This window comes from Phasianus colchicus, chromosome 17, assembly GCF_987193195.1.
Source record: "Phasianus colchicus chromosome 17, bPhaCol1.hap1.1, whole genome shotgun sequence".
Lineage (NCBI taxonomy): Eukaryota > Metazoa > Chordata > Aves > Galliformes > Phasianidae > Phasianus > Phasianus colchicus.
Genome location: NC_143452.1, coordinates 8666845 through 8693031, shown reverse-complemented (window position 1 = coordinate 8693031; position 26187 = coordinate 8666845). Strand labels below are relative to the sequence as shown.

Below are 26187 nucleotides of genomic sequence, written 5' to 3'. Positions count from 1 at the left end.
GGGAATATGGATACAATTACTCATTCTTCACTCCATTACAGTTGTTCCTACATTGAAATTGATACTCTCTATAGTTCAATTTTTTATTTTTATTTTTTAATTCTCAAAAAACTCTCATTGTTTATAAACAATAGAAAGCTTTGGACAAAGAACTTCAAATATATACTAATACACACCATTAGCTGTTAGCCACAGGACAGAAAGCTACAGCACAGCAAGTATTCATACTGTTTGGAAAAAGCTTTTCATCTATCTTAAATCAAAGCAATCAGTCAAACACAAAAAAAACCAAACAAATCAAAAGAACACCCAACCCTCTCAACAAATTTGACACTCAGGGAAAGACAAAACATTCCAATTCTATTTCTTATACATCTGAATCAGCTGCTTTGTGAGTCTTTCCTTTAGACTCCTGTTCCTGATTCTTGTCAGCTCCTCCCCCAAAAGGTGGAGTTTCTCAGGAGATTTCCATAAACACAGAGGGAGTAGGAGAGTACCCCTCTTTTGAAGGGTTTCCTGAGCTTATTGTTGAGGGAAGTGCACCCTGGGTAAAGAGGAGACACGTGAGAGCAACTCTAACTGCTGTTTACAGGTGAAGAGCAAAGATTAGCTTGTAGCTGCTTTTTAAAGAGTAGAATAATATACTGAGTAAACTGAAAATGTGTGAGCTGCTATTTGGTGGCATGCTTGATTGTGCAGTGATGGCACTGTTTTTTTCACAGATTGGGATATTCAGTTAACTGCAACAGTTTGTCCCTTTTTTTTTTGTTTTTTTTGGGTTTTTTTTTTTTTTCTGTCCTGTTTTTGTCTCTAAGCTGAAGAAATGCAAAAAAATGAGCCAGTAACTATTCCTGTTTTGTAGCGTTGATTTTGTTAAAAAAAAATACTGCTGGCTTTCTTTCTGCCCAGACGTTTTCAGGAGTAGGCCTTTTTTATGACTTTTATGTTAACAAAAAGAAATTTGTAACCTATTTGCAGGGTATTGTGATTTGCTATGTTCTTTTTTTCCTGACCTATGCTTCCCCAGCATTTTGAGGGTAATGTCAAACTGGTTAGAGACTGAGCTTTTGTTTGAGAGAAGAGGCTTTGTAATAACCTAAATTGTAATTTGCATAGCTCTTCTTTGTTAAGCCTCACAAATCTGAATACTCCTTGGTAAAGTATTTCTCTGTTCATCCAGTCTTTATACAAAATGATATAAGGGGAGCCTTGCAGAATTAAGTACCCAGAGGATATGCTACCTTGACATCTGGAGTATCTGTACTGGCTGATGTGCTGGACTCTGGGACACAGGCCTTTTTCTGTAAACCAAAAAAGGTAAATCTGGAGCACAGCCAACGAAAACTAGTCTCTTCTGACTTGAAGTGATCAATATTTATGTTAAAAAGCAATGGAGTAGGGATGAGAACTTGCTCATTAGCTTTCATCCCTACTCTTTTACTGGGCTAACTCTGTCTCTAGTTTTTACCTGTTGTTTTACCTGTTGTTGTTTTCTAGTTCTTAACAAATAAATAAAAATGCAGTTAGAGAAACCCCAGGGATAGTCAAGCACAGATGTATTAGCTGCAGAGGAAAGTCTCAATGTATTGACTGCCTAATGGTAGACAAAATCTAGGAAAGCAATGGAAAAAGGTTTTAAGTAGTACTAAGGGCTTGGTAGATATCCTAGCATAAGCTTTTCCGGTACTTAAGGATAGATGGGTAAGGTGCTTATTAAACTGTTTTAGAAGCTAATTGATATGCATTAATCTTTTTGCTAGGAGTTCTCGGCAGATTTGTGAGGTTTTTTTTTTTTTTCAGCTCAAACTATAATTACCTTTCTGTTAGAAGCTACAGTTACATTATGTAAGAGAAGACATAAACCACCCAGGAGTAACTTCGCTAAATGAAGGGAAATCAGGCTTTAAAACAGGAAAACAATGGGGAAGGGAAAGGAATCGAGTGAAGTGGAGAAAAAGCTGAGGTGGTGAATGTACTGGTCAAGTGAAGGTGACACAGGTGTTTAGTCAGCAAGGACAGATAACGGACTTGGTGAGAAGGCAGTCTTTAACACAAAGATGTTAGGGGTTTTGTGGGATGAAAGCATTATTTAGTTGGTATTCACTGGGTGTGCAGACTGAGTTAATTATCACATTAAGATGAAACAAGCCTCTTACCAAATGTGTGTAAGAACAGATTAATACTTATTTCACTGCTGGGTCCCCATTCGCTACTGATGTGCACCTCCCTGTTTTCCACATTCCCTTTCCCTTGGTATAGATTCCTTATTATGAGCACTCACTGGATGCTAGATGACCATTAATGATATCATTAGCTTTTTTTCAGGCATAAATCACAGAGGGGCTCGATCTACTACATCAAAAGGTATTTATTTCCATTCCACCTGCCTTTGTTTTCTTGTAACTCTGTAGATGCAGAACAAAAACTACTGCTTGTCTTGTGCTTTCATACAGGAATCTGTTTCTCACATCTTGGTGTTCCTGAGTGGAGTAAGTATTAATATATAGTCCTGTTTTACAGGTGGAGAGGTTGCCTGTGTTGTTAGAAGAAAAAAAAAAAAAGCTAATAGTAACTTTAAAGTCATCATCCTTAGCTTTTATTCCCATGAGTCTCATACTGTGCTCTTGAATGTAGATTTCTATAAAATCTAATTGCTTGTAAAAGTTTGGCTCCTGGTGTTTTTTAGGAGCCTAGACATTTTGAAAGGGTGTTTATTGGGATAAAAGGGTGTTTACTGAGCAGTCTTTGTGCATTAAGCCAGTTAATGCTGTGAGCCCTTCCACAGCACCCAGATCCACAGGTAGGCATTAATGCAGCAGCTGCTACTTGATTTTTCTGAATCAGATTAAGGTAAAAAATGGAATAAGCGGAAGGCGCGGAGCATAGCTGATGGAGCAGTTAGGTCTGCAAGCAGTAGGCAAACTCCTCTGCCATAGAGCTGATTCTGCTCTGCAAGACAAGTCGCTGTGAGCAAAGCAGTGCTTAGGACTCGCTACAGTTCAGTTCTGCTTGGCGCTCGGACGCGGGGCCGTGCAGGAACAGCTCCGCTCCCCGCCCTACGGCTGAGGGCAGGCAGCGAAGGGCCGCGGGTTTCCCGCCCAACGCCCAGCTGTGAGGGAGCGCGCGCGCTGCTGGGCCAGGGGGAGGAGCTTGTATCGGCCGAAGTCCTCCGGGAGCCGTGCGCAAAGCGAGGCGCGGTAGCCGTTCTAGGCAGCGGTTGGCCGCCATATCCGTCTCTATGGTAGCGGGGGAGGAGCGGCCCCGCCCAGCGCTCTGGAGCCGTTGCGAGAAGGAAATGGCGGCGCGGCGCGGCTGAGACCTTCGGTGGCGGAGGCGAGATCCCGCACCCACTCCCCGCGGTGAGTGAGGGAGGCGGGGGGAGAAGCACCGGCGAGAGGAGGAGAGCGGGAGGCGGGCAGTCGCCGAGGCGGAAGGGTGGCGGAAAAAGGACGGCCGCCACCTCAGGCCTCGGGGCTCGGCGAGAAAATGGAGGCGGGCGGGCGGTGCGGGCCGGGCGGCCGCAGGGCTGCGGGGAGGGACGGGGGCGGGGGGGGCGGCGCGGCCTGTTTCCAGGGGACCGTCGGTACGGCTGTGGGGCGAGGGCACATCGGAGGCCTGGCCCGCTTCCAGAGGAGGTCGGCGACACATTGCGGGGGCCCCGGAGGAAGCCCCGAGCCGCCGCCCCGTAAGCTCCTGACGTGGTTGGGCCGCGGCGGAGAGGACGGCCTCCGCGGGCGGAGCGGGCAGGAAGGCGGGCTCCTCCATCTTGGGGGAGAGACAAGGAGAGGACGGGCGTGCGATGAGCCGATCGACGTCACGGGTCAAGCTGACGGCGGTGAGATTCTCTGTGACGCTACAACCGACATAAGCGCCTTTTCGGTCCCGTACAACGAATCCCGCTACCGGATGAGGGTTTCTCCGCCGCTGGTCCGTTAGGCGGCGGGGTGCGGGCGGAGCGTTGCTCCTCCGGATGCCGCCTGAGCGCCGCCGGGGCTCGGGGTGGGTCCTGGCACGAGGTTACGGGGTTTGGCGCTGGGTGATGCTGAAGGCTCCTCCGTGGTGAGTTCAAGGAGAAAAGCAGGATTTTAAGAAGTGCTGGTGTCTTGTAGAGGAAGGAGAAGGGGTTGCATCGTTAGGTAGTTAATGCCAGTATTGTATTGAATGCTTATACTAGTCAACGTTTGGTACTGTCTACCTTCCTCCTTCCCCATTGATGTACTTCAATACTGTCCCTTGGAGGTAATGATGTTTTAGAGCTGCTTATGTGCCTTGCACGAAGCTGTGCTTTGCATATGACTAAACTGTTTCGTACAGTTATCCAAGCAATAGCTTCATTTTAGTAGTGAGTGAATAAGATCCTATCATCTTAGCTTGTCATTTTTTACTTGGAAAGAACACTTCAGTTTCTTTAATAAACTGAAAAATATATATGGATTACACTCTTCTATATATTCAGTACTTTAAAACAGTATAATGTTCTTGTTTTTTTGCACTGGTTTTGTTTCCTTTTTTTTCCCTGGGAACTTCAGGATGGGAAAAAATGATGATTCCTTTTATTTAATGTGCAAAGTTGTGTGTAGCATTCTTAAGATAATTTTTAAAAGTTATTAATATTTTAGACGTGGATAATTTTAGACGTAGATAATCTTTTTGAAACTGCAAAAGTAGTCAGTGCTTAACCATCACAGCCTTGTTTAAATATATTCTTTGGCAGTTGATATTCAACTGTCTTTTAATTTTATAGAAACTTTTCCACTTCTTACAACTATTTTATATAAGAACTTTTTTTGAAGTGGTAACATCAAGAAGAATAGCTTCAGCTATGTCTTGTTGATACATTTATAAATGAAATTTAGCAGCCATTTAAGCAGTTGCGTTGCTGAATAATGAAAAATGTCGATATGTAGTTAGTTACTGTATAAGTGTAGTATTTACTGTGTTAATTGTAATAGATATTTTGGGTTGTGCTTTGTGTTTTATGTGCTAAGTGCTTGTTATCATTCTTTGACGTTTCAAGCTTTCTATAGGAGTAAATACACAAGTATGCTCCAAATAGCTGTTAGGAGATAGGCCTTAAAATGTTTTCCTTTACGGTGCCAGAAAGGTATTGCACAAAACTTTGGTGGAAGAGTAGCTGTGTGTGTTAGCCTTCAGCCTGCTTTGATTTGCACAAGTCCAGTGACTTGCACATCGGATAACAGTTGAATTCAAGATTAGAGTTTAAATATTTTTTCCAAATGTTTTGGTTTGATTTATAAGGGATGTTTTAATTTTTGTTGGTGTGCAGATGAACATGGTTTTCCTGCTGCAAATTTGTATACTTTGTATACAACAAAGTATTTATTGATTTAAAAAAAGATTAAATTGTAAGTAGATGCATACAATTCATATAATACTTTTCATGCTGTACTGTTCTTTGAATTTAAAAAACAAAACAAAACCAACAGGAAAATATGAACAAAAACCTCAAACTTTGAAAAGCAATGCTAATAGAGCTTAAAAGCACAAAATAGCAAACAAAATTTCCAGTGTACGATGGACTTGACAAAAGATGTTGTCTTAATTCTGTTTTAAGATTTTTCTGGGAATACATTCTATTATTTAATTTCAATTTAAGATTCTGTCTTTAGAGTTTTAACTGCATGCTTTTAGTTCTGTACAACCTGAAACTTCAGCCAGAAATATTAAGTGGAGAGAGGAAGGGGAAGGATTACAAGGATTAGGCTGGAAGATTATGAAATGTGACTGACAGAAATGGAAGGAGACAGGACTGTACTAAGCAAGAGTAAGACTAGGTGGTTTCTTGTTGACAGAAGTGGTCTGTCTGTGTTAGTTTTACACTCTGAGGTTTTTTTTCCTAATGTCTCCTGTAGTACTTCTCCTGTCACTGTCCTGCTAGTTGAAGTAAATTTTACCCTGTTTATGCAGGAATTGTTCTGAGTCCTCCTCCTTAGGACCATTTTAGATCCACTGTCAAGTAAGCTTTGAAGGAATTGCTTTAAAGGTTATATTACTATCATGTTTTTATATAATACAACTTCAGAAATAAGTTAATAAAATAATGAGTTTCAGTAGAGTTACTCTTAAAAGCATTGATAGACTTCAAGGTTAACCAGTATCTTAAAATTCCCACTAGGGAAGACACAAAAAATAAATGTGTACTTAGTGTGTTCTTGTGGTAAACCCTAATTGAAATTGGTATTTGAACTGTTGACTGTGTAGTAACATAATCAGTATGCTGTAATTACTGTACTTGACTGTATGCTGGAGGAAAATCACGTGTTTTTTATGTTATATAATGGCACCTTTTTGATGGTGTGAGAATGAAATTGATCACTGGTTTCAGATGTATTTTAGCTCACTTTCTACTTCATATTAGAAAGGGAAAAAAGTGTAAAAACAAAGCATTTTTCTTCAACAGCTGGGCTGGTAGGATCAGAAATTGTAATCCTGCAGTTGCTCTGAGTCTATTTCTGTACACTTGGTTCTGCTGACAACTGTGATTAGACATGCCAGAGGATACGGATAGGTTAGTGTAAAACTAAGGGTTTTTACGTATATTTTAGGACATATAACTAGTTTATGTATTGTAATAGTACCAATTTGAGAAAAAGCTTGCACAGCTTTACTAGCTAGTATAAAATTATAGAAGGAGAAGAGGGAATTCTAAGTATAGTGTAAATATTCAGTATTGTTATGTTTAAAAATAAACAAGCAGGGGGATCTTGAAGAGTTAAACTGTTTCTGTTCACTTAACAGCCCAGTATTCATAAGTCACAAGAAAGAACTGATTTCATTGGTACTTCAGTGCAGGGATATCGGATGCTGTGAATCAGTTTTCCAAAGCTCTTTGTTTCCTTTGCAGTTGCTGAAAATATATTTTCAGTGGTGCTGAAGAGGTGTTTAAAATGTTTAAAAAAAAAATAAAAGATTGTGTATGTATTTGTAAAATGTTTCCATTCAAAGTGGTGGAAAAGGAATGGTAAAGATTATTATGTAGTGAGTAATAACCAATGACAATTTAAGTTTGTAGCTGATATCTCTGTTTGCTAAACATAACTGTGGCTTACAAAATTGGCTTCATGGTTTTGAAGCCATAAAGAGGCATTTTTTTTTCTTGGAATATGAGCTTTTGAGCACAGGAAGGTGCCTTCGCCCTCTCCCCCCTTTTTTTTTTTTTTAATATAAAAGGGAAAAAAGCAGCACTGTCTGTGCTGCTTGGGGTTGTGCTTACAGTGGTTCTTAATGTTTTGTTTGCCATGCCATTTTTGCTTGTACTGTTTAGACCTTGAGAAGAGAGGTAAACCTGATCAAAAATTTCACGTTTATTTTTGTTGCTTTGGGTAAACTCTCTTGGTAGATGTGGGGTTACCTTGCACAGAAGAAAAGCTTTAGAGGGTACAGATGGTTACAGTAGTAACATATTAGTTGGGTAGTAAGCCATTGAAGTCTCTTTGCCTCATGTGTGAAGCTGTGGGGTAGAAAATACAAATCACACTCTATATTTTTCTTAGTTCCCATATCCTTAAATTGGAAACACTAAATTATCAACTCTGTTGAAGTGATTATGGACCTACACTTTGGAAGATGTGCACAATATATCAGAGTGCCTTAAGTTGAGATTTGGCTTTTATTAAAACTCTGTTGGTATCATTGTTGGTTACAGTTGTTTTCCCAGCTGTTAACAGTTGGCAGATGCTCTCATGTACATGGATACATTGGACTCTGTTGATGTAGCTTTATTCATTCAGAGAATGTGTGAACTTGCTTCTTCCTGAGATAAACCCCTTCTTTACATAAAAGGGCCAGTACTGATGTGTCGGTAGAGCTTTCAAATTCAGTGTGCAGCTGCACTGATGAAGCTGTATTGCACTGAAATGGTGCATACCTGCCACCCCACCCTGTAAAAACAACATACAGGTGAAAGTACAGATTTGATGGTGCCATTACCTTTGTGTGAGAAACATATACCACTGCTCTGTTGATTAGGACCTTGTACCCCTTAATGTTTCTGACTTGTGCGATTGTGATGGTGAAAATCTATAGTACAGATATTTTCATAGTTCTGTTAAGTAAAATTTTAATGTTTGCCAGGACTCTGGTGGACTTGCTGCTAAAGCACCTTGGAAGCTTCTATGAGAAATGGCTGTTGAATTTAGGTGTGAGAAGTTCACTTTGATTCAAAGAAGAGTATTTCTGCTACTTGTTCAAGAAAATAAACTTATAATACTTGGTGCTGTGCTCATTCTGCTAAATTACAGAGTGGCTTATCCTTTTTTTTTCTTTAGTGTAGTCCAGTAGAAGTAGGATATTTCCAGTGTTTTTCATGGGAAAATTATTTTAAAGCCTAAGACATCCAAACTTAAGTCTGTCTTTTGTGTTGCATAAGCCAGGGAGCTGCCTAAACCACTTGTTTTAGTTAGGTAGCTGTATTATACTCTGCAGCTGCTCATTGTCTTTTCGGAGTCTTACTGTTGACTGGAGTCCACAGTGTGTCTGTGGTAATGTGGTTTTATGCTTACACATTAAATTCAATGCCTCCAGAGGTGCACATTTGCTGCCTGTGTGCAGGACTGCTGTCCTGTTTGTGGCAATGGCTTTCTTAGGCTCATGTAAGGTAAGTGAGTAACCTGACACATCATGGGAGGGAAGGGATGATGGAGTAGACACACTGTAGAGGGACTTAAAATAATGAATGACTGAAGCGGTTTTAATTTGGAAAGGTTCTTTATTACAAGAGCAAACACCACATGAAAGTATGTGTTCTTGTAATAAATGTTTTTTTTACATACGCTGCCAAATTGGTTTTGTTTGCTGGTGGATTTTGTTCTGTTTCTTGATACCTTTCTTAAGTGGAGAAACTGATATTCCAAGGGTACAAATTCTCCCCTAACCTGCAGTACATCAGTTCCTGTCTTGGATCAGCATAATCTCACATTATCATCTCACATGTCATGTTTGTTCTCTTCCATTGCTTTTGTTAGGAATTTAGATAGGGTGCTAATGCAACACTTTCCAGTTACTGCAGTTGGGCTTTGTGAATATTGTTGCTTGTCTTCGTAAAGGTGGTGGGCAGGTGAAGCAGAATGACAGGAGCTCTTAGTAGGTGTAGTATGAAACTTGTTATTGCTGCCATCTCTGACAAATAAATATTGTGTCTTGTACGTGGGATTGGAATACTTCTGTGGTAGTAAATACTACTGTGAAAGTAGATCTTGATGCTTTGTGCTGTTGTGTGCGGTTGATATTTGCCTAGATATATTACAGCTTCATGCAGCTTAAATTTCTTCTTCAAGAAGGGTCTATTCTTCGTTTTATTAGTGTGGGGGTATTTATGAAGAATATGGCTGTATTACTGAGCTGTGTGTTACTGAATATGCATTGTTGAAGTTAGAGTATGATAATGTCTTCATATTTTTAACAGAAAATAATGTATTAACTCTGAAATAGGAAGAAGTTAACTTCTATTTCTAAGCTGTTAGTACTGCAATAGATTTTTGCAGCATTATTTTTGATTGCTTTTTATACTCTTACATCTAATAATAAGCAGTGAAGAACTCTTGAGCGAATTGTGTTTTTGACCAGTTTCAAAAGCTGAGTTTTTACTGGTATAAAATGTATTTACTAGGAATGTCTAGTCTTCTGACCTTGAACCACAGTGTATCTGTTGCAGTCAAATATGAGATAGTAAATTGTTCAGGGAGTGAAGTTGAGAAATATAACTCAAATCAGTTTCCTCACATGTGGAGTTGAGCACTGTGGTCACTGCCTTTCTCACTTTGCTGCATCTCTTCTGTTGCAGTGTTCCGACTTCACAACTTTTGGAAAGGTAATTTCCTTCTTGCAGAAGGAAAGTATCAGAACTAGTAATCAGTGGGTACATTTTATATGAAAGTAGACTATATTCTAGTTGAACATATAGGGGAAAAGATGGTACACTGTGCAAAGCTTTCTTAGCATAGGTGTATCTGTTTTGTCAGATCTGTACATGTTGACATACACCTGCAGATGTCAGGGACTCTGTCAGCCTTGTGGTAGGTGTAGACTGAGTGAGTCCTCAGAAGTGGTGGAGCACATCCCATTTACAATCATTATCTGTTGCTTCTCACATGAGTAGTCTGCTCTTGCATCTTTCCCGAAGGAGCAGGTGGAGAGAACTGCACTGCAGCCATGTGTGTATGCAGCTTTTTCCATTGCTAGTGATGAACTTCTTTCCTGCTGTTCTTAGGGATCAATGAAGTTTACCTTTTCTCTACTTTCTGAATAAAACTTCTGATCTATGTACATGATAGGTTTTGCCCTACTGACTTCCTCCAAGCTGCTTTTGTGATGCTTGTTGATGCAAAGAATTAATTTTGCTAATGTGAAGTAGAAAGAGTGCAAGTTTTCCCCAGTGTTACCTTTGACAAGTTGGGGGCAAAAAGTAATTTTCAGTGGAATCAAGCATCCAACTGGGAGTGACATTAACTAAACTATACCAGCAGTTTTTTTTATTTGCATCAGAAATGATGTCCTTATCTGACTTCTCATACAGTCACATGACAATCACATGATATGATGTGATAATGAACACATTCACTTAAGAATTTTTGAAGTCTTCTAGTTGAAGCTAGTATCTTAAGTCAGAGTCAAGACAAGACTGTTTTCTTGTCTGGATATAGAGTTGGAATTGATCACTGATTAATGATACTTGTTTTTAATAGCTTTTAATAAAAGTAAGACTTCTATTATGCTTTAAATTTCTTTGTGGATGAAATATCTTTCTGTGTTCTGATTAGCTCTAGCTTTTGGAAAGTTGCTAAACCTTATGTTGGTCCTTGTGATTATTGGAGATCTGACCTGTCTTTGGGTCCTAACATTGAGTATTAATAATGTTTCTGAAGCATTAACTGGTGTTTTAGTGGACTTAGCAAAGCAGCCGAAGCCTGTGAATTCCTGTTAGAGCAGAAGTAAGCTCCCATTGTTAAGTAACAGTGTTTAAATGAATCAAGTCCTGCAGCTGCTAAAGTCTGTAAATGTGTCTGAGTATGCAGTTAACCTCGCTTTCTGTGTTTATGTGGGGTGTGTTGTATGTGAGACATTTCAAAATGAAATACATTTACGTATGGAGATATAAAGGCACGTAAAGAGATGAGAACTAATCTGGATGTCAGCTGGATGTCATTATTTGGACTAAAACACTTATGCAGGATATTTGTATAGCCTGTAAGTTAGTAGGTTAGGGAACTTGTACAGATCACAGCATATTGTTTTAGCATAGAAAAGTAGCTCTCATCTAAGAACATGCAGTAAGGTGCAAGACACTTTGCTAGGTGAACCCATTAATAGGGACTAGCACTAATGAGAAGATAAAGAACATTATTCTTAATAAATGAATTCCTCAGGAATTAGCTGATAAGCTTGAATTGGAGAACTTACCCAGAATTTTGTTTTTTCTTTTTGTTTGTACCCAAGTCCTCAGATGAAAGAGAAACTCTTGGTTGCTCTTAATTCATGTTAAAGGTAATATTACTAAGTTGCCTTTCAATGTTTTTTCAAGTCTTTGAATATCTTCTTTTCAAGTGAGATCTTCCCAGTTAATTGAGTCAGGAAATTGATCATGCAATTAAAATAAGTTCTGAAAAAGGCAAGGTCTTTATGCAGTCTGTGGACACATTGAATGCTTATTACCTCTTTAGGGCCAGTGAATTGGAGATGATTAAAGTAATTTGTTAAATGAACCTTTGTATAAAAAACAAACAGAAAAGGTGGGGAATGATAGCTGTTCTTTTGAGAAGTTTGTAATCTTCAGGGTTAAGATGATAGTTATATCGAGACATCTAAAACAGCTGAATTAAATTACCCTTCTGCAGTCACAGGTATCTCTCTGCAGTTCTCTCAGCCATAAGTAACTTGCTGTGTGATGTTTGTGATCTGTTTGGTTACAGAAATGGCAGTACACAGCAGTATGCTTTTGAGGTTTTGTCTGAATGTGAGAATGAGAGTGGATTTACAGAAAAGAAAGAGGAGATTGTAGACTTTCCTTTTTTGTTTATTTTTAATGTACACAGTGTGTTTGTGAACAACTGCTGTCACAGCAGGATCTGGAATTTGGGAATTTCTTTTCTGCCTCTTGTTAAATCGGTTTCTGATGATTTGTAGACTGAATGATAGTGTTGCATCTAGAAGGATGCTGAATGTGAGTGCTGGCTTCCCACTGTTCTCCTCGCTTTTTGAGAGTAGTTGATCACACTGGAACTGTAAACTTCTATCAGATAAAGCTGTGATGCCATAAGGACTTCCGTGGTTTTACTGTTTTTTTCTTCAGCTGAAAACTTCAGCTTAGGGTTTTGCATGTTTTGTTTAGTGATAGTTGTGTGTGTTTTCTTAAACAAGGTTATTTATTGTTCTTAGCTTAGGATACTTTGCTTCTGAAAGTAAGGTCCAGGATGAATTCAATTATCTGACTTATTCAGGAGATAGAGCATTTTCCTGCGCAGTAACGGAGTATGAAAAAACCTGTTTTCTTGACCAAGATACTGTGTCAGCTTTTTGCTCTACTTCTAGACAAGTGACTGTTGTTTCACTGGAATGCTCACACTGTGGTTTGCAATCTTAATACATTGATTACGGTACTATGGTTAGACTGCAGTTGGACTTGATGATCCTTGAGGTCCCTTCCAACCTGAGTAATTCTGTGATTCTATGATCAGAGTTTGAAAAGGAAATCTTGGCTGAGGGGGCAGCTGGGGAAGTACAGCTGGTTAAGGTGTGATGAGCTCTTGCTGAGTGGCAGCTGAGCTGTTGTTGCTGCTTAAAAGGGCTCTTGTTCTCTTGCATGTCTTTGCACTAGTTTTGATACTAATTCTTCATTCTTTCACCAAGATGGGGTGGCTGGGGGGATGGCAGCACAGTAGAGCAGCCCAAGTAATGTTAGCATTGCTCTTTGTTCTTCATGGTCCATAACTGTGAATTGAATAAGCATTTGAATCCATTGTTTAATGAGGAACAGTTTTGTTATGTTACCATTTTAATCTACAAACCTTGATGTTCTGTTGTCAAGGCTTGTTTCATCTGTGAAAGGGAAAGAGCTATTGCCTTTTAAAGAAATTCATAACTTGTCCAACTTTATTAGTAGGTAGCCTTAAGTATTTTCAAAATGAGGATTGCTTGCTACAGAAGTTCCTAACCTAAGCAAAAAAAAAAATTATTAACAACTTGTTCTCCCAGTCTTTTTTAAAAGATGGTCTAAAGTTTTCCAAAGGCAGGTGGTATCTCTCTTAAAGGAGATGTTGGGGAAAGGCAGGAGGATACTTTATTAGAAAACCAAGCATTTTCATAGCAAATGTAGGGGATAGTTTAAACATTAAATTCTTAAGCCTTCCACCTTGGAATTATTTTAAAATTATAGTTTTGTTAAGAGTTTTTTATCTGTGTAATAGTTATCTGTGTAATAGAGAGAATAATAGGTAATAGAGGTAATAATAATATCATGTCTTTATTTAAAACAAAAAACCTCACCCACGTTATTGCATAGAATTTCTTGATTTAACATTGTATTAAAAAAAAAATGTTAAACTATAAACTGTGTGTATACTGTATAGCCTTGCCACGGGGTGGGGTATGACTGTCAGACTGAAAAAGATTGTGTTCAATGAGCTGGAATATCTCCTGAGAAGATGCTGATTGCACTTGGAGAACAAGTTAATGATATCAGCTCTGTGGCTCAACATGAAAATTGTGAAGAGCATGTTGCTCAAACAGCCCTTCATACACCAAGGTGTGACTGTAGAATATGAAGGCAGCATTCTGTGTAGACAGTTCTTTTTAGTATATATTAGATAAATTATTCAAATAATATGCTCCTTTTGAGTGTTTAAGAAATATAGTTTATTTTCATAGTTTAATGTTAGAGTTGAACAAGAAGTGATTAGCTGACTTTCCCTCTTCCTTTAGGATTTTCACTTAAAAATTACGTGATGTGTGATGATTTGGAGATTCTGAACAGGGAGATTGAAAGGTTATTACAGAGCAGCAGCGTGGAAGGAAGCACTAAGAGTAACTCAGACTGTCTTCAGACATCACTGACAGACTCGGATGTAATCACTGGTTCAGACTCTGGAGCAAAATACGAATTAGAGCAGGTATTCAATGTCATGAGATACAGTACTAGGGTCTCTCAAACTAGGTTATTCTCCTGTCTTTTTTTTTCCTTGAATGGGAATAGTTGACACAATGTATATAATGTATGGAGTCCTCTGTAGAGAAGGTGTGGAGGCAGGAGATGCTGATGTGGATCTAGCTATGTAGTATAGTTCCATTCCCTTCCCTGACCCCAGAATTCAACTTTCCCACAGTTGTGCAGATTATGAAATTTACTCTTCATCATATAATAGTGGTTCACTGAGAATCACATTTTGGGTGGGGTTCTTTTTTCACTATGTCATTGGTGTTCTACTAGAGATAATTAGTGTTTCAGAAGTAAAAAGTGTTTCTAAACAGCAGATGGTTATCAGAATCTTTTTTACTGCTTTGAAGCAATTATTAGTGTATTAGAGATTTCCTACACCTAGTATGGCTATTCCCCTCTGTTTAATTGCAGAATCCTAACACACAGACTCTGGCCTTTATCACTGTTCTTTACAGGCCAGTTGAAAAGTGACTTTTTTTAATCCCATTCATCAGGTTCTACTTTTCTTCCCAAATTCTTTTCCAGTGTTGCTCTAGAGTGGTGGAAATCATGGTTATTCCTTCAGATTTTTCAGCCTACTTAACTCAGAAGCAAACAGTCAGTGTTTGTGTTTCACTGTGAACCCTTGGACTAAACATTGGTCTTGTTTCAGTACTTTAAATGAATGCTTTGTTTCTGAAATGTTTTCTGGGCTCATTTTTTGTGGGGCTAAAAAATGTGATTATTAATGTCACCTTCTGTTCTTTGAAGTTTCTGGAATGCTGTGCATTGCAAATGTCTTCAGCAAAAGGGACAGCAGAGTGATAGGGAACGCTCCTTAATTCTCCTGTGATGAATTTCACAAACTGGTTAATCTTCCCTACTGGTAAACCTTGGTGTACTGACCTAGTTAAATAGTGTTTCTGTGTTTTCATTGCGTAATATATACTTAATAAATTTAGCTCTCAGAATACTTTTAAATACTGGAAATGGATTTGTCAAATACAGCTTTTTACTGTTCTGAATCTTGATGGACTCTCCTTGAATTGGTGAGTCTCATCTGTTGGTAAGCAGTGGAGGTAGTTTTCTTTACTTAAACTTTTTATTCCTGTTTCAATGTCTTTCTGAAAATGGAGAACTGATAAAAAGGCAAAGTAAGAAAAGTTGGTTTGTAATGGAGATAAGACAATTCCAAGCTGAAGCATTCAGTGGTAAAATAATTTCATAAATATATTGGTGTCTTATTTCATTTCTCTTTTTTTCCCAGGAGTTGTCAGAAAAAGAAATTTTGGTATCTGCTTCTGCTGACAACTCAGAGAGACAGTCTGGTGCTTCTGAATCAGGCAATTCAGCATGTGCTGGAAGGATAATGCTGAATGACTCTGATCCTTTGCTGCCCTCTTCTGGCTCTCCTTTTAATTCAGCTCAACACGGAAAAACTGTTCAAACCTCTAATGCTGTGTCAGGTAAAACACATTTTGAAGAGACTTGTTTCTTTTCATTTTATTTGAAGTTTAAATCTCAATTTAAGTTACCTCTGCCTGTAATTTTTAGCATGTCTTCACTTTGCAAAGTAAACAAAGATGTGAATTTTAACTTGTTCTGTTCCTGCTTCCATGGCAGCCTTTTTCTGATGTGGGTCTAATTTTAGTGTTGCCTTTAAAAACAGAGCAAGAAACTATAGTTAATGATAAGGGATTGGGATTTAAGGATTTAAAGGGATTTCATATTTCATACTACAGGCTTAAATTCTTTGTATTCTAATAGGAATTCTAAATTGATGATCTGTAATTTTCTATCTTTATAGCTAAATTTGTAGTATTTTACTGAATGACTTGAGTTGCAATTTAAATATTACACTTTTAACATAAATATGGGCTTTAAAATTCTCTTTTTTTGCCTAGTAGTGATAGTTAACCTTCTGTTTTAACACCGTATTAAATATAATAATAGAAAACAAGGATTACACCATAGAGAGATCATATGTGATACTGCATTAGTTGCATTACTGTTGTGCCGTGTGTGAAATGAGGCATTTGTCACCAAGGTACACTGCAATGCTGGAAACAGATTGAAAAGTTTAATATAGGATGCCTCTGAAAACTTATGATTGTAATATATACAGCTTTCATGCTTTCAGTAACTACTGTTAGGTGAGAATTCTTTAAAGTGCCCATTGGGATTAACTGTGCAACCCTTGTCCCAGGAAAATATAGATACCTGCTCCAGAAACATGTTTGGGAGATGGCTAGCTTTTCTTGGTGCTTTGAAAATACTGTTTCTGTTTATCCATTTCATTTTGGTATACTTAGTACTGCTCATTATCTTATGTGAGCAGTGTAATTGCAGTGACTGCAAAATGAAGTTGCTGAATTCTAGAAGTGCAGTTTGCATGGCATATAACTCACTTAAAAAATGACACTGTGGTATAATACTAACTTTAAAAACTTATTTGAACTAGATTATTCCTGATGGCTCAAAATATAGTCTCAGACTTGATTTGTTTATTCCTGTCACTTGCTGCTGCTTTTCCTGTAGAAAAGTCTTCTAGGACACTGGGGAGAACTTGGAGGTTTTTGTCCCTCCCCTCTCTCCTGCATTCTGGTAGATCATGTAGACCAAAAACCTCCTTGCAAATAGTGGAATTAGTGAGCAACCTTTCTCAAGTATCATTCAAATGATTTTTTTTCTCTGAAAAATGCTTCTGAAGATGTTGATTTTTGTGCTGCTTCTTATAATTTCATCTAGCAAATAAACCTTTCTAGGGAAGTAGTGAAGGCTGTATATATTTTTGGATCTAAGTTTTAAATCTTATGTTTGTCTTTAGTGTTTCAAGGTGGGGAGAGTGGTGTCTATACTATGGAACAAGCTGTAAGCCTACAGCCAGTGTCTATGGAATCTGAATCTAATACTGACAACATGGAAAACAGTTCCCCTGGTAAGATTTCTTCTTAAGTTGGGCAGAAAGAAAGATTATTTGTCCATCATATATGTATGTTTTCAAATAACGCGGGAGACCATAGTATTTGGGTTATTTTGTATGATGTATAGTTATGTAATTAACTGCCACTGCTGTGGCAGTTCACAGGGAAATATTCATCTGTTTTCAGGGCCATAAAATGAGGTGGAGATATGTTCATCTGTTACTACAAATGAAATAATACTGTGCTGTTTAGGAAAAATATTATTCACCACTACTAATTCAGTAAGTTTTCTCTTGGTTTTTAGCATCAGCTTTGGATGAAAAAGATGAGCAAAGCAATGAGGAGGAACAAAAATCTATCAAGCCTACAAGCAAAGAGTTCAGGAAAACCTGGGGTTTTCGAAGGACTACAATTGCCAAGAGAGAAGGTGCTGGAGACATTGATATGGACTCTAGTGAACAACAGCCGCAACAACAGCAACAAAGCTTAAATCTCAGGCGTAGTGGGCGACAACCAAAGAGAACAGAAAGAGTGGAAGAATTTCTTACAACAGTGAGGCGCAGGGGGAGGAGAAATGCTCCTATTGCTTTGGAAGATTCAAGTGAACCTGCATCCTGTCCAGCTACAGATGCTGAAACTGCATCAGAAGATAGTGTTGAAAGTGCTTCAGATATAAAGCCTGGAACTCGCAGAACTGGCACTAGGAGTAGTAAGGATCAGAAAGGCTCTAAAAGCAGACGCACAAAAGAGGAAGAGGAGGAGGAGGATGAAGAGGAAGAGGAGGAAGATACTTCTGACAGTGACAGTGATGGGTTAACACTGAAGGAACTGCAGAACCGACTGAGAAACAAACGTGTTGAACAGAAACCTACACAACTGACACTGAAAGAAATACAGAATCGCTTGAGAAAAAGAACTTCAGAGCAAGATCCTGCAGAAACAGATAACGTCCAGTCTGATCAACCAGTTAAGACTGAATTATCTGTGAAACAGGAGCCTGAGATTGTAGATAATACTGAGATTGCAAGTCAGGTTGTTGTGTCTGAAGAAAACACCGAAGATCTTCAGGTTCAAAAGGAGATCAAACCTACTGTTGGAGCAAAAGGAATTACAGATGAGGAACCTGAAGAATTGCCCAAAAGCAAACCAGAGTCTGAGATTTATGACCCCAATGCACTATATTGTATTTGTCGTCAGCCTCATAACAACAGGTAGGCAAAACTTTCAGTTTAAAAGTGCAGTGCAATTTGTGATTGAAACAATAAACCAAATGCTATGGCTTACTTTCTGAATATGTGTAAATAAGCTACTGGGTTTATTTGCAGTTTTGGGGAGAGCTTATAACAAATATTCAAGGGAATATATTAATGAAAACAAATGAATGGCTAGACAAAACAGTATGCTGATATCTTAGCAGGAAAATTAATATCTACTGTTTAAAAAAAAAAAGCAAGTTTTGACTGTAGTCTTCTAATGTTTTACTGTTGGTTGTTTTTTTTTTTCAGGTTCATGATTTGTTGTGATAGATGTGAGGAATGGTTTCATGGTGACTGCGTGGGTATTTCTGAGGCTCGAGGGCGGCTGTTGGAAAGGAATGGTGAGGACTATATCTGTCCAAACTGCACCATCCTACAAGGACAGGATGAATCTATTTCAGAAACAGACCAGCAGGAAGCTAAAGCAGGGCAAGTAAATGTGGATGGTACAGAATTCACGAGCATAGGAACAATTGAACACAAGTCTGTTGAGGACCAAGGCATCAAGGGTAGGATTGAAAAAGCTGCAAATCCAAGTGGGAAGAAAAAACTCAAGATATTTCAACCTGTAAGTATTTCAGGTTTTCAGTATTTTTTGTGCTTTGTGTGGAGTACATTGAGGCAGTAGCTTACTTGTATAGCAGTAAATCCAATTTTGCTTGTAAAAGTTAAATATAAATCTGACCAGCTCTCTAAATGTTACTGTTCAGCAATAGTTTATCCATAGTTCTATCAGTGTAGGAGCTAACTAAAAGAATGTTTTTGGAAGAGGTGATTTAAAACTTCTATTTGGGTGTAAGTGATATTTGTGCTCTGTGATATTTAACTTTTTAAAATTCTATTTTGGAAATAAAATAAAAATCAAAGTTCTGGACTATCTTACTTGAGCTTTAAAATCTCATAATTTTTTACATTTTCAGTAATAATGGAAGTTTTTACTTAATGTTGGCAAGTGTCTGTGTTGGAGTTGGTACCAGCTGTTACAGTTACCTCTACTTCTAGTTGAAGTTCTGGTATTTATTGACATGATGCTTCTTTAAGTTACTAGTATATAGAAAATTGGTTTATATTGCCTTTTGAAAGGGTAATATAAAAACATGTTTAAAATTATTATGAATTCTGGTATGAATTCTTGTAATTTTTAATAGCTAGTTCCATACTCAAATCAAAATAGAGCCAAAGAAGCTGCTTCAGCTCAAGCCATGTAGATTTAAAACTTTGTGCAGCAGTGAAATCATCTCTGTATTACTGAAGCTACCATAATAATGCCAATGTTTTCCTTTTCTTATTATGCCTTGAGGACCATGTTTAGTGTATTTGTTGTCAGAAGGCTACAGCTGTTCAGATTTATGTGAATTTGTTCTTTGACAGCCTTTGAATTTTGGTGTCAATGACTTGGATTATAATCTTTCTGTTGTAGAAAATTTTTATGCAGAATATTTGTGAAAGAAATACTCAGCAATTTAAATATCAGAACTATTAATATCAGTACAGTGATCTTAAGTATAGATGAAAGCAATGTAAGCTTAGTGTATACTAAGTACTCTCTTAAGGTAAATATATTAAATTTTAATTTAAATTAAATTTTAAATTAAAGTTTACTCAAATGTTTGCAAACAATTTCAGCTATGTTGAATGTACACTTGTACATACTTGTACAGAAAGAGTTCAGAGTTTGACTGCTGGGGTCTGCATTTCTGACAGCATCAGTATTAATTTTAAGTACTGCTCCTACTTATCTTTGGTATTAGTGTGCTAGCATGTTACCTGAATGGGGTAAACATCTCTTTTAGTGAAAGAAAAAGATAATTACAGTTGCCTGGTATGGAAGAACTACTAACATTTTAGATATTCTTCTGGTATTTTGAAAAAGAATGGAACTGTTCTGGTCATGTTTGACAGATGACTCCACCTTTTGAGATAATAGACTTGACTGTCCAATTTGTATGTTATCCCATGCTGTCCCTCATACCTCAGTGAGGATCTCTCTGTGAGGAAGCAAGCAGCCCATCCTCTGTGCAGAATTTCCTGCCCATTCTAGGGAAAGAAATCATTGCTATTTCATATGGGCTGAAGCCACTCTGTGTTACAGCTGACACAGTTACTCTGTTCTTACACCAGTATTGTAAGCACTTCACAAAAGACTCCATTTTGTTGCTGTCCATAAGTACCTATTTACTTAAGAATTGTAGCTTGTGATTAAAACTCCTAGGAATTCTATAAATAGAAACATCAGTGATGAAAGTTTTGTCATTATCTGAGTAATAGTCCTTAATAGTTGATGATGGCTGTTAGCTGAAGTTTGAGATGCTTCCTGGGGAAATTTCTTCCTTCTTTATTGAACTGCTTAGTTAAGTGTATACATAATGGAAAAGAATATAAATTGTAATGTCAGTTTTTATGGGAAAAATCCCAAACTCAGGTTTTATCAGACCACAGCAACTAGCTAATCTTTGACTGTGGGGGAAAAAGATGTTAAGCTATGTAAAGATTATTTATTCCAGTGGAAATATTGTTTAGAAACTGTTACTTTGGTAGTTAGAAATCACAGTTTATGGAAGAGGAATGAGAGACTGTCTTCATCCACAGCAATTTCAAGTATTAGGTCAGTTGTATAATTGCAGTTGTATAACATTTTTATGAGTAATCTAGAAGATGGAACAAGTGACACTGACCTTACGTACTTTGTTTTTGAGGGATGTGCTATGTTTTCCTCTCCAATGTTAAGATTTAAGTGACTTTGAGAGTAGTGTTAAGGAAATGTAGATTTCATATGTGAACTTTTAAATATGTAGAAAGTATTAGAGTATGACAGAATTGTGTAGGAGAATGGCTGTACTTATGCCAGATGAAGACTTCTAATATTAAAATTGGTAAGCCTCTTGAGCAAGAATTACCTGTACACCACAGTAGCTGAGTGCCTTTTTTTGCATGTGGCTGGTGCTGAAGACAGCTGCTGGTAGTGGTATTTAAGCAAAATGTGATTTAGAAATCTTTATCTTGTGAAACCAGCTCTGTGATGCTAAGGAAGTTCCTCATGTTATGTGGAGGATCAGAGCAAAAGTATTTCTGGTTCATGGGAGCTGAAAATCAGTGTCCTTTGGTTCACTGCTAGCAGAATGACCAGTACAACACATTCTAAAAATACTGTTGCAAGAATGAAATGCTTTTAATTTGTATGGGTTGTTTGTGGCATCTCAAGGATGAAAACTATTCTTATGTAGATAATTGCTCAGGTCACTGTCATAGCTGTAGTCTGAACTTTTGTAAATTCTTTATGTTTAAAGGTTTCACATTCATTTTTGAACTTGTTCTACTTCATTCTTCAGGTAGTTGATGCTCCTGGTGTGTCAAAGTGCATTGGTCCTGGCTGTTTCAATGTGGCTCAGCCTGATTCTGTGTATTGCAGCAATGACTGCATTCTCAAGCATGCTGCAGCCACCATGAAGTATCTGAGTACAGGCAAAGATACAAAACCAAAACCTAAAGAGAAGACCAAACCAAAATCTGAAAAACCTGGTGTGACAAAATCTCATCTCCAGGTAAGTTAATATTCATGATCTGAAACAGCTGTGTCGAAGAACAGTGGCTTGTTTCTGCGCTCTCCTTTTTGAGACAAAATTGCTAAGTTGTACATTAAAGACAAACATACTTTTTTTTTCTATCCTGTTTTCTGTTCCTTTTGTTCTGGTGAATTGCCCTCCTGAAGTAGAAATAGGTAGGTAGAGTTTCTGGAAAGGACTTTCCAGACAGGAGCACTCTTTATATAATTTAATACAGAAAGTAGTATATCATTTTATCCTAAAGTTAATTGCAAGTTTTTCCTTGTTTAATTCCAAATTACTGGATTGGGCAATATTTTTTAATTACTATAAACTGAATTGTTGTGTTACTGTATTATATGTGTGGTTTGGGAAGCAAAACAGTGAAATTAAAGCCTCTCTTTCTTCTTGAAGCAGCTATAGAGTGGGTAGTAGTTTTTAAAACAAAGGAGAGAAAACGCTGTTACAAGGCTTTCATTAATCATTCCCTGCTCCTGAAGTTGCAGTGTATTATGTTTTACTTTCAAGATTTGGATTTGAGATTGCATAATGTCAGCTGTATTTACAGGAGCTTACTATGCAATAAATTTGCTTACCTATATGTAACTATATCACTACTTGTTTGTGAAATACAATATATTTGAGAAGTATTAGTAATTAAGCTTCTTTCAACCATTACAGGCAGGCGCTAAGCCACTTTCAAATCAGAAGAGACAATTTCCTGAGAAAAAAGAAACGAATGCGAAGAAGACTGTTTTGTCAGCTGCCAAGACTGAGGCAAATGCTCAACCTATTGCTAGAGAGCCAGCAGCAGAAAACACCACACCATCATGGGCAAGCGATCATAATTACAATGCTGTAAAGCCTGAAAAGACTGCTGCCATATCATCTTCACTGTTGTTCAAATGTATGTATCGCATAGGGATATTCATGAATAACCACATTTTCTTTGAATACCCATCCATTCTTGGCTCTGCAAGACGAGGGAGTTTAGGGTTAGGGTTGTTTAACAATGGCACAAAGCTTTTCTCCACCTTCAAAGATTCACACGCAGAGATAAATGGAGTCACTAGCAGAAGTTTCATTTGTATCGTGGGACAGTTGTATGATTAAGAGCTGATCTGTGAATGCAAACTTCATGATTAAGCTTTACATTTTTCCCATAAAGACAATACCGTTTGTAATGTAGAAAAGGTAAGTATTGCAACACTTTTAAAGTTTTAACAAAAAGGCTGCATAGTCTGCAGCTTGAATCAGCAACTGACTGTACTACTTTGAATTGTATTTTTGTGATTTAGATTTCTCACCTGTCTCTCAGGTCTTACATTTTCATTGTTAGTGACGAAAATGAAGTCTTCGACGTGGTATCCAACAGCACTTTTACACTTCTGCAAACAGCTTTTAACTGTCAAGTATATTCAAGCTCTTCCTACTGCTTTTCTTCTTTACATGAAATGATTTAAGGGCCATTCTTTACTTTTAAGTTTGGGGGGAGGAAGTACTTTTTTTTTTTACCTTTCTATTTATATGTTCATACTTCACACATTATCCACACACACAAGAACACATCTTGAATGGGTATTAGGCAGAAATATTGCATATTTTTGCAGGTTTTGAATAGCATCCTTGTAACACACAAAGGTAAGTAAATACTGCTTTGTAGCCTAAACAGGTGGTCTTGAAAATGTTCTTTTACTCAAACTAAGTAGTTCTGTGATGCAGTGATGGAGCTTCAAATGAAATCTTACATTGCACATTTATAAAGCACATGTCTTAGTATCTAATATTTTCCCACTTGAAAATTAATGAATTCAGGAGTTCAGTGCTCTCAGCTTGCTTAACCACATTTCAGCCAACTTTTATATTTAGAAATAAACATAGTTATTAAACCCTTTCTTTATATATAAAAGTAACTAGTAAGTTCATAAATTTTCTGAGTCTAATTTTTAAATACAGGGAGCACTGTGTACCTCATGTTGCTCCATTCTACTATAGCAGTTACTAGGTGCATTTTAATTTTGTTTACCCAAATGGAAAATTTAAAGGGTTATAATTTTTCCTTACATATTTTTATACTATTGGTTGATAAAATTCCCTGTGCCTTTTTCTATAATGAAGTCTTAAATACAAATTTCTGTAAAATGGCATTTTGAGTTTCTTGTAAAGAAACTTGTTTTTAATCAGAAATTATCAGTTACATTTACAGTACTAATTTGAAAAGACCAAAATGAAACTACAAGGGCCTATTTTGCATGCAAATTCCTATCACAGCTCTATCTCAGTATAATTGCAAGTGTTGATATAACCACAGTACTTAAAATGCTCTTACTACTATAGTTCTATTTTCCTTGAAGACAGGAATACAGATCTTGAGACAAGAGCTTTTTTTTTTTTAAGAGGCTTGCTCTTAAACTTTACAACACAGAAGTTACACGTATTGAACCAATTCCAGTAGAAAATAGGACTCCCTTAACTAAACTGTTAAACTAGTGCAAAAAAAAATCTGTTTATACCAGACTTCAGTAATGAAAACAAGCTAGTCTGTGTGATGACAAGCTCTTATATCAAGTGCAGTGAAGAACTTCACATTGCTGTCACTAAGGTAAGCTGTGCTAATATGTGGACACCATGGCACTACTAAAATACCAGGTAAATTGTATGTTTGGGTAAAAAGATTGTCCTGCTTTTTGATTGGACTGGTGTATTCTATCATCATCATGAAAAGCTGCTGTTGCATCTTCTTCAGAAGTATTTTTTGTGGTTTAACCTGGCACTAAAATGATACCAGTACTCATATTTCATAGAGCTGTTAATGAGTGGGACTCTCTGGGGAGATCTTCCATTAAGAAGATCCAAGTTCACGAACTGTGGTACACCTGTACTGTTTTACAGCAGTGCTTAGGGAGAAACAAATGAATGCTGCCCCCTTCTGGGATAGAGGTAGCAAGGTTTTCGAAGCACTAGTTCTGGTGATTTTAAAAAAAAAAAAAAAAAAGGCAAACAACAAAAAAAAAACACTTTGCTTTTGTTATCCCCCCTCAGTTTTCTTCATTTTTTTGTGCAGTCCATCTTCTGTGCATCTAAGAACTAATCACAGTCTGAATGGTGCTTGCTTGTGTAACTTATGATCCCACATTCAAAGGACACCTGGACTGCCTTGTTCCTATACACCTCCAACAAAACATGGAGATTCTCAGGACAATACAGTAATGCTAAGATCCAATAGTCAGAAAGTTTGGTGTATGAAAATGTGATTTTTGTAATGCTGTGTCAAGGCAGGAAAGATGCCGTAACACATTTTCTCTCCTTAATCTTTATACTCAAGACCAGAGGAGTTATCACTCAGGTGGTAGAATTAATGTTGGAGTATATAAGAATCACTGTAGAAAGAAAAAACAAGGCCATTTCTGCACAGACTGCTGCTTGTTCAGACGACTTTGTACCTGCTTATGTTGTGACTCTGCAGTTGAGTATGTAGAAACACTGGTATGGTTCGGCTTAAATGTTAGGAAAGGATTTTACTTAAGTCATAAGTATGTTTGACTGTGAGGACTACGCTATTTATTGTTAAATTTTATGCTTTTATTTTTGTGAGTACTCCCTTATGACATAGAGTAGCCTTGGGCCAAGTTCCATATTGTTAACAACTAAACTACTTCAGATACCTCAGTTAAGACCTTGAAAGCTAAGGTATCTTGCTTAATACTACATTTATTCTGCAAAACAGGCCTGTTCTATGAGGCATTAACTATTGAACAGCACTAAAGGAGTAAGAAGAGCTCCTACTTTTCTGTTACTAGCAGTTTCCTAGGATGTGGTTGCTGCATATGTGGTCTAGGCTTAACCCTTTGTAACTAGAGGAGCTTTCAGAAAGGCTGCTGAGGGATCAAATAATGATCTGAATACTTAACAATGAAGCTGCCAGATCTGCTGAGAAATTCATGTTGGAGTTGGCTTTGGAAAGATAATAGAGCAGAAATTTCTGGTGTAGCACAGCTCCCGTGCCAAACTTGCATCATGAGCATGGTGGGGGCTGTGCTGGCACAGGGGCTGCTGGACAGTCTGAACCCTGGCTCTGGAGTGAGGCAGACCAGTATTGGCTGCTGAAGCCAACATCCCCTGGGACTCATCCTCTTAAAAGGAGCAGTGGTATCCTGGGGGAGCAATTACCATCTCCTGCCTGTGAACTCCTGGAGCTCCCCTTCCTGCTCTACCAGGTATGTTACATCTGTCCTGTGGTTGTCAGCCACTTGAAGATTTTTGCCATGTGTCTTATGTTAGGAAGGCTGGTCTCTGCTGACAGCGTATTTTCTATT

At 37.8% G+C, this 26187-nt stretch overlaps 1 protein-coding gene across 4 annotated transcripts in view; it reads left to right on the top strand.

Annotated features, from left to right (window-relative positions):
- Positions 1-2389: 2389 nt before the first annotated feature.
- DIDO1 (death inducer-obliterator 1) overlaps positions 2390-26187 on the top strand; it is a 47326-nt gene continuing 23528 nt past the window's right edge. The window contains exons 1-8 of one of the 4 annotated variants that reach the window (XM_031589914.2): positions 2390-3359; positions 13936-14123; positions 15417-15615; positions 16977-17087; positions 17378-18284; positions 18579-18897; positions 21659-21871; positions 22553-22778. In XM_031589914.2, coding sequence (XP_031445774.2) covers positions 13959-14123; positions 15417-15615; positions 16977-17087; positions 17378-18284; positions 18579-18897; positions 21659-21871; positions 22553-22778 — 2140 coding nt within the window. In that variant the 5' untranslated portion in view covers positions 2390-3359; positions 13936-13958. The other 3 variants (XM_031589924.2, XM_090152129.1, XM_031589933.2) reach the window with 3 other exon arrangements.